We start from the raw sequence: 9,552 nt of genomic DNA on the forward strand, positions 1-9,552 counted from the left end.
TTTTCTGTTTTCAAGATTTGTCCATTCTATTCTTTTGTGGAATGATATATTCATTGTAAAATGCTTCCTTCTATCATTTGAATGGCCTTTACAAATGTGGCCATTTTAATATAAAGCACATCTGACTACAATATCTCTTGATTTTCTTCTTTGTTAGAATTGTTTGCCTCATCCGAATTATTGTCACTTGTTATAATTAATTGTTGTAATATGTGATTTGTAATTACAGTTTGTTGTAATTGTTACTATAATTGTCATTATAACTGTTATTGTTGAACTTTTCCCAGCCCTTCCTAGCTGAAAAATCTTTAGCTGAAGGACCATACTTAACTTGTTTTTGAGTACTTTAAAAATACACCCTGCTGGATCCCAGGTCCTGTGTCAAAGGCATTGGCATTCCCTTCCGAAATTTTCATCGTTTCCATTACACCAAGCATGTCCTCCTTATTGGTCAGGATACCAGCTTCCTTAGTGCAGGTTTCATTTCTTGTGGGAAATCTGTGACTCCTAGCGAGAAGTGATTCCTCCCTCCTTAAATCTTACAGTCTACTCTCTCTCTCTCTCTCTCTCTCCCCCCGCTCTCCTCTCCTCTCCAGTGTATTTGATCACATTCTAAATTGCGTTATAACAGCTAACATTCAAATAGTTTTAAATTTTTAAAAAGCATTTTACAACAATGATTTCAATTAACCCTCTCATAATTATTGTGAGGTAAGTACTATGCCCAACTCACAGATGAGGAAACTGAGACTCAAAGAAGTGAAATAACATCATCCTTGTTCATACAACTAATAAATGTAGGAAGAGAACTTTGAACTCAGTTTTTTCTTGACTCCAAAGTAAATTTTTTTTCCAGCTCTTATAGTTCAGTTACTGGAATTATGATCCTCAAAAACAAAGACTATATTGTTTATCATATCCACATCATAGCACTAAACATAATATTTTGTATGTGCTAAGTGCTTAAAAAGTATTTTCAATTTTAATTCTGCTTATAGGTGAATTAAGCTATAAAATGTTGCTTCAGTGTGACAAGAGTAACTGAAACTGGGGTTCAAAACTTATTTCAAAAGATACAAACTTATGTTGACTGAAGAATATTCCAACTGATGAGACTAATTGGAAATTTCATGTTTGTTATTCAGCCAAAGAGAAGAGCTTGTCTTCTGTGTACTAACAGAATCCATAGGAGTGGGTTATTTCTGAACCCCTCTAATCAGGGATCTGTCCCCTAGAGAGGGATAAGATGTTGCATAGAGCTGTGCTCTATGATGTCAAGGTGACCTCAGGACCCCTATCTAGGATAAATGGCCATAGTTCAGTACTGGTATAGAAAGGTGTCTTCATGAACTCTTCCAGGCTTCTCTTCATTCTAGGAAGTAGTACTTTAGGAAACAGTACAATTTTTCTAAACTTACTGATTTTTTCCTCAATTATTTTATTGTTATTGAGGAAGTAATCAGTGGTTTAGCTCCACCACTTAAAACTTGGCTTAGGGTTTTGAGCTTGACAAACTATGAGATACTTTGTGTGTTAGTCTTAACCATCTTAGTGGTGAAGGGATCTTTGGGATTGGGGCTCAAAAGGACAAAGTGATTAGAGTCTCTGGAAATTCCTACAGATGAGTGTGATAGACATTCTTTTGAGACCAAGAATAGGAGAAGGAAGAGGTTGGGAGTCTGAGCTCCGCAGGAGGAGAAAAACACAGTGTTCAAGGTATAATATTGAAAGCACCCAAGTTCCAGTTCTTTGAAGATGGAAAACAACTTTCTTCTGGCTGTCTTGTGAAACTGGATCAAAGATAACTTAAATGGTGACAAGAAATCTGTTTAAATTATACAAATTTATGAAATTTTTCAAACATATCAACATTAAAGAAGAAAGAAGGAAGCAAAGCAAAAGGGAAGAGAGAAAGAAGGAAACCTAAAATGGAGGAAAAAAATTACTTCAGAGAGAACCTTTAGGAGGTGAGTTGCTGGCATGCTTGGGGAAATGGGTAGTGCACTAGGGGCAATGATGTCAGAAAATGAAACAAATGTAAGGGAAATAACTTTCAAAAGCATAGCCAGTAGTTTTCTCAGTTTCAATTTACAATAAGATCATGGGAAACGTATTTTTGCTTTGAGAAAATATTGAGTGCTACAAATAAGAAAGCATAACAGTTTTCTTTGTGAGCAGACCCTGTTGTCCCTGGGTGAACTTATTCTAAATGAATCTCCCATAGATTTCTTCTGTGCCTGGGGCATATGATCCACTGTTTGTTTTGGGGGCTATTTTGGAGAAAGAATGCTTGTCAGGCTGGGTTTCAAACAAGTTTTTACATTTAGGAATTAGAGAAGCTTGGTCAAACGTCTGTCAGCACTAGATCTCTTGTCTTTTGTTTCTGTTTGCAAAGAGGCTCACAAATGTTAATGGATGCATATAGGCCTCATCCAAGCAATCCAATGATTCCAAGGAATTTCTGTGACAAGTATCTATATTGCTATTGGGTAGATCTCTGAAAGTGACAAACTTAGCATTTTCTAGAGTCCTTGGGGTAGGGACAGACAGAGAAGAGATGAGAGGTTTTACTGCTGGGCTGTTCCCTCAAAATCCTATTTACTGTTCCCAGAAACTAAGGAAGTATATGTAGACCTAGATCTAGATGATCTAGATATGGCATTTCCCAGTCCTTTTTCTGTAGTATAGTTTGTTTTCAATTGCCTAAAGACTGTCACAGAATTCTCAGAACAATCTCAAAATAATCATGTGTACATATATGTATATATATATATATATATATATATATATATATATATATATATATATATATATATATATATATACATACACATGTGATGCTGAGATAGGGTAGAGGAAAGGGAAATTGACTCACCTAAAGTATTAAAGCTGGTTTTAGGCGACTTGGTCTGATTCTGGGAGCTTGGAGGGCTATCCCTTGCAATTATATCCTTTGAAATTTTCTTCCTTAGCATTTTGTTATTTAGGCATATGGTATAGAACTATGATTAAAATGTCCCATTATATTTCTCTTTTTGGTTATTTATACTTCAGTGTAAATGATCTTACATGTGAAGACCAATGACCAGCTTCATCTATTTCTCAATTGTGGGAAGACTGGATATATTACAGGTTATTTTACAACCTCAAATAGATTAACAATTACATTGATGGGGTATAAAAGGAATTGGTTTGGGCATTTTTAAAGGGTAGGCATATCTGTGAGGATGGAGAGTCAAGTACTGGGTCACCTTTGTGGAGTCACTTTTTGTCAACATTATTTTTGAAGGGAAAGAATATACTGACAAATGTTGAGAACCGTTTCCCATTATTTCATATATCTCTATTATATTTTTCTTTGTTTTCTGTCACTTTCTCCTTTTAAATTCATGGGGAACCATGTTTTGCAATTCCTAAATATTTGCTACTGATCCCAAGCAGCTGGTCTTCAGAACCAGTTACAGTATTGTGGGAAAGAACACTCATCTAGTAAATATAAGGTTTGAGTTCTAGTACTAGCTCTGGCAGTTACTAGCTTCATGACCTTGGGAAATTCATTTTAACTTCTCAGAAACTCAATTTCCTTATTTTTCAAATGGGCATAATAATCATTCCCCACCTACTCCATTGGATTGTTATAAGTATCATATGAAGCAATGTACGTCAAAGTGCTTTGAGAACTGTAAAGTGCCATAGAAATCTAAGCTCTTACTACTGTTAGTAATTAGTTCCTCTCCCTTTCATTGTTCCCTGTTTCACAGTTGCCCTTCTTTATGTATGCCGAGTATGTAGTATCATGTGTAGCATTTGCTTACCCTCGCTCATACAGTCTCTTCATCAGCAGCACCCTCGATCCAGTTCCCTCAACCTCAGGAGAAGATGGTGCTGTTACCACATTCTAAACGTCATTTTGCTCCATTACAAATTGAAGGCCACAAATTGAAGGTGGTTCCAATACCTTTTGTCAATCACCAGTCCAAAATTGAATTATCTTATTCTGAACACTGGACCACAGCTGCAGCCCCATCGTTACGTCCCAAGCCCCGTACTAAAAGTATACCAGTAGCTGAGTCAACTTTTGTGCCATTACCCCATCTCAACCCAGAGGCTATGTCCATAGCATCACAGTGCCCTAAACCTGCGCCTAGAACCATAATTCTGCGTTTACCATATCCTGCCTACAAAACTAGAAAAACTGTTGTACCTTTGTTATGTCCTCAATACCAGTTAGATCCACTTAGTGTCAGTTCTCAGATTGAAGAACCATCACTCCACAACTCCCTTCCTAAGTTTCAAACAGGTCTCACCTATCTTCCTAAGATTCCTCAGGGACGTAATCATGTATCTGAGGATCTATCAAACCACAATGTCTGTTCAATAACTCCACAATGCCCTGACTTCCAAGTTGAAGTACCACCATGTCCAGACCACAAGACCATGACCACTGCTGCACCATTACTATTTCCCAACCGCCCGGTGAAAGCCACAGGTGCACCATTATCATGTTTAAGTCACCAGTCTGAAATGTCACCCAGACTTCAGTGTAGAGATGAACCTCAGCACAGGACCATAGTCACAGCATTACCAAATATGGATCAATCTCACAGGGGCAGAGCCATTCTGTCATCATGTTCTAATCACCAAACCAGGACCAGAATGCCATCACCATACACGGAGAGTACTAGAGACATAACTGTGTTAACAAATCAAGGCTTCCATCATCTCCAGACCAGAGCCACAGGTAGGCCTTTAAGAGGTTTTGAACAAAAGAGCAGGAACAGAATGACAACCTCATCAGACCATGATCAACAGGAGAAAAAGTCTAAGTTCTCCTCACCACTGATGAAGGCTACTTCTACATGTGCTGATAGATTACCTGAGATTTCAAAATGTCCCATTTACAAGACTCAGGGAATGTATGTTTTCTTACCACCCTCTGACCCCCAAGCTAAAACTCCAACAGTTTTTTATACCTCTGCTGAAGTTCCACCAGTTTCTAATCAGAAGGACACTGTTTCACTGGGCTCTCCTCATCAAGCTGAGGCTTTACCAAAACTCAGTGACTGCATCACAACCCAACAAGTTCTCAGTCAGCAGTCGTCTAAAACTTTATCAGATGTGAATGATCAGACCAAACCTTCCTCAGACTCCAAATACCAGATTATGATGCTCTCAGGTCCTTTACAACAATCCGCCACATCAGAGCACTTGGCTGGTGCTTTACTTCATTCTAACAACCAGGCTGTATCTCAACTAGGCTTCCAACATCAGGGTAAAGCTTCCCTGAACCCTGTCCAAGGAGAAAAGATTTTATCAAGTCTTAACTATGAGTTAGAGTCACCACCAGATGGTAAGCCCAGGAGCATATTTTCTTTAAATTATAACTATTTTGCTGAAGTGATGAGAGATATCGACAGCCAGACTAGGAAGGAAATAAGTTCTGATCACCAAAGTGAGACATCACCAAATACTAATGAAAGAACTGAGGTTGAATTGGAGCCTGCCTATCATAGTGAGATTATACAACAGCCAAACGTTAGGGCCCAAGTTCCAACATGTCTTGACCATTTTTCTGAGGGTTCACCAACATCCAACCCCCAAGCCTCACTTCCATCAGGTCCTGATTATAATATCAAGGTTCCATTGAACCCTGACTGTCAAGTCTTACCTTCACCAGATCCTCACCACCAGGCTGAATCTACAATAATTAATGATCATTGCTGTGAGCCTGAACTTGACCCAGAAAACTGGACCAAGTCTTCACTGGATCTTACCCACCAACTTATAACTGCTTCAGCCCATGATAAGGCCATGCTAGATGTTCTTAAAAATGCAAGAACTCAGCCAAAACCTTCCCATCAGGCTAAGGCTGCATCAGGCCTTGACCACTGCTGTGAACCTGACTTGGACTTAGATCATAATGAAGAATCCTCAGTGAAGGTCAAGGCTGCTCCAGAACATGATAAGCAAGTTAAGGCTACACTAGGTACTGTTAAAAAATCCATAACTCAGACAAGCCTTCCCAACAAGGTCAAGACTATATCAAGCCTTGACCACTATTGTGAGGTTGATTTGGACTTAGACCATAGGGAAAAATCTTTACTGAACCCCAAGTATCAAGTCAAAGGATCCCTAGAACATGATAAGAAGACCAAGCCTACAATGGATGTTATCCAAAAGTCCACAACTGAACTGAGTCCTAAAGACCAGGCCAATAGTACTCCAGATTCTGATCACAATAAAGAGGTTACAATGCTTCCCAACTATCAGGATTCAACTCTGTTTGTATCTGGTCATCAACTCAAGGTTCCATTAGGTCAAGGTTATCTGCCAGAATTTTCCCCAAGATCCAAAGATCAAGTTGAAACTGCCCCTATAGTCTTACCAAGCCCTAACCAAACATTTGAGGTTCCACAGTTTCTGGGAAAAGATCCTAATGTTACACTAGGCCTTGGCAAATGGGCTACCTTTAAAAGACGGCCTGACAACCTGGCCAAACTTCCACTTGGCCATGACCAAAAGGCAAAGATTCCAACAAACCTCCATCAACAATCTCTGCCTCAACTATTCCCTCACTCAGATTGCACTAAAGCTGTCTCCAATATCCACTCTCAGGACCAGAAAAAGAATAACGGAAAATCAACATGGTTTTTTAGGTACTTTAAGTCATATACTACTGGGCGTGGAAATATCTCTAATAAAATAGTCAACAACATAATTGGTTCCATTCCCAAAGAGAAAATAAAAAATGATATACTGAAACAGATTCTCCTACGGCAGATTGAAAAACGTCCTCATTCTAGGCCTGGTCCACGATTATCCTGTAACTATCCAATATGCTTAATTTGTGCCTCCTGGGTTCCCCATGGCTGTATCCACACTAATATGATTAAAGAGTATGGTAGAGCAAAATTGGTAGCCATACCAATGCCTGTGCCTGGATCTAAGGAGGAGATGGGTATCAAATTTGTTCTTCAAGTACCTGAAAAAAGGCTATCCTCCACCTACCTCCAAACCCACCATTATAATGTGCCCTACCACTCAGGCTACAATCCACAAGCTTTAACCCTTTTAGACCCTGTGCCACCTAGATCACCAGCTTATCACCATCTGCCTGAAAGAGTAACCAGACTTCGGTCTAACCATGGCAAAGATTACCAGCCAATCAAGGAAAAAAAATATGTAAATCAGAAGCCATTTGAAAGAAAAATACCTACAAAGAGCAGTAACACCATAGAAGTAAGACCAAAGACACCTAAAGGAGTTTTCACAACCCTACTAGAGAAAATTCAAAATAAAAGAATGCATTAAAGTAATAATCTCTTCTAAAATAATTAACCCTGTATATATATTTGAAAGAAATCATATCTGATTTTCTGTATCATTTATTTGTTGCTGTCAAACTGGTTGACATAGAACCTGACTTCTTTTGGGTTCATGAACAGTAAGTTTTGGACACTGACACAGGAAGGCAAAGCTCCATATTCTCCCCTTTCTTTCTCTCCCTGCATCAGTAAGCAGCCCAACATACATAGGGGGGCCCTGCTATCACAGGTTCTTTGATCTGTTTCTCTAAAAGGAAAGGCAACTTTTGAGGGGTTAACAATCACTTTAATCAAACACGGAGCACAGAAAATCAATCAAAATTTCAGAGAAATCAGAAATCAACAGACATGCTTCCATATGTCTGACCATTAGCATACATGCATAGAAATCAGAGAGGGAAGCAGCAACATCTAGGTTTTCAAAGGAGGGTGGGGGTAGCTCAGTGGCTTCCCAGAGTCTAATATGGTCAAAGAAAAACTTCCAGTCAGTAAGTTCCCAAAGTAAAACCTCACCCTCAGAGTATTTGTACACTTTTTATAGGCAGAAGGCATAATCCTCTGAACCAGTGCCTCAATAGAAAAAACAAGAGGTACTTGGGACACTCTTACAAAACAACTCCTCTAATCAAGCTTCCCCCAATGGGCAGGCCCCTCAGTGGGTGGAGAAGATCTTCTTTGATCACATTCAAATGAAGGCATTATACTTCTTGATTATAATAATACAAAAACCACAAAAGATCCTGATTGCCATCACACTCCCTTTTCAAACTTCTAGATAGACAGACTATATTCAGATTGAATGATGGTCCATAAGGCAACAAAGTCTCATTCTCTGTATTTTCCATCAGTTTATTTCTAGAGCTTTTTTGTGTTTTATTCTTTCTATTCATAAGACCTGGTAAAGACACTCATGGTATTTGCCATTCTACTGATTCATTTTTCTACCCCAAACCCTAGCCCTCACAGAAGCTGTGGCCATAGTTTCATGAGAGAGAGAAATTGTAATGGGATACTTTTACCTGTAGTTCAAACCTCATCCTTAATTAAGGTCTCCAAAGTTGTAATTCATTCCCACTCAGTTGTGGTACCGAAAGTCTCAAGAGAGTTGGAATACTCATCTGAGATATGTCCCATCCATTTATGAAGAAAATGGAAGGAAGGCAAATAACTTGTTTGTGGGCCTCAAAAATACGTAACCGTACTAGGCAAGTGGAGTTTCTTGTTACTAAATGTAAGAATTTCTATTTATAGTGTTGAAATGTGTTTATACTTAGGTACATAATTGACAAGGTGGTGAAGCATTTTAGAAATATTTTGGGGCAGAGCCAAGATGGTGGAGTAGAAAGATGGACTTACAGAAGCTCCCCCACATACCCCATAAAATATCTGTACAAAATGACTCTAAACAAATTCTAGAGAAGCAGAAGCCACAAAATGACAAAGTGAAGGAGATTTCTAGCCCAGGACAGCCTGGAAGGCTGACAGGAAGGGTCTATTGCACGAGGCACAGAACAGAGCACAGCTCAGCATGGGCCACATGTTGTGGCAGAGACAGGACCTGGAACAGGCTTCAGGGAGCCACTGGCAGTTCCCAGATCACTCAACTCACAAATGCCACAGACAGCCTCAAAGATCAGTGGGAGGGCTCCTTCACCCAGGAGAGGGGAACATGGTCTGAACTGTCAGCAGCAGCCTCTGCAGCAGCAGAGTCCATATTTAGAGCCCTCTGCCTACAGCACCTGGGGGAATTGAGCAGCTGATCTGAATCTCAGCCCTGAACACTGCCCTGGGGTGAGGAGGAGTGCTGATGTGGCAGAGCTGGAGATGATTGTAGAGAAGGAAATCTACTCCCAGATTCTGGGCAGAAAAGTTTTTGGTTGCTCCCAGACCAGCGAGCAGGTCAGGAGAGGAGTAAAGTCCTCTCCCTTGATTGTGCCACTTTGGAGGAACTGAGAACTTATTCAGAGTATACCTTCCTCTTGACAAAGGACTTGTCAACTGACTGGGAAAATGCCCCCAAAAGGTAGAAAAAATAAGACTATAGAAGATTACTTTGTTGGTGAACAGGTATTTTCTTCCATCCTTTCAGATGTGGAAGAACAATGCATACCATCAAAGGAAGTCAAGGCTTCTGCATCCAAAACCTCCAAAGTAAATATGCAGTGGTCTCAGGCCATGGAAGAGCTCAAAAAGGATTTTGAAAATCAAGGAAGAGAAGTGGAAGAAC

General features: G+C 39.6%; 1 protein-coding gene across 1 annotated transcript; it reads left to right on the forward strand.

Moving 5' to 3' along the window:
* Positions 1-1,337: 1,337 nt before the first annotated feature.
* LOC140512228 (uncharacterized) lies at positions 1,338-7,311 on the forward strand. The gene is made up of 2 exons (XM_072621472.1): positions 1,338-1,967; positions 3,845-7,311. The coding sequence occupies exon 2, from the start codon at positions 3,880-3,882 to the stop codon at positions 7,309-7,311; it is 3,432 nt and encodes a 1,143-aa protein (XP_072477573.1). The 5' UTR covers positions 1,338-1,967; positions 3,845-3,879.
* Positions 7,312-9,552: the final 2,241 nt, after the last annotated feature.

The sequence above is a fragment of the Notamacropus eugenii genome, chromosome 6 (assembly GCF_028372415.1).
Source record: "Notamacropus eugenii isolate mMacEug1 chromosome 6, mMacEug1.pri_v2, whole genome shotgun sequence".
Classification (NCBI taxonomy): domain Eukaryota; kingdom Metazoa; phylum Chordata; class Mammalia; order Diprotodontia; family Macropodidae; genus Notamacropus; species Notamacropus eugenii.

Excerpts from the sequence above, each read along its gene's own strand:
- LOC140512228 (XM_072621472.1), top strand. The coding sequence starts at position 3,880 with ATGGTGCTGTTACCACATTCTAAACGTCATTTTGCTCCATTACAAATT.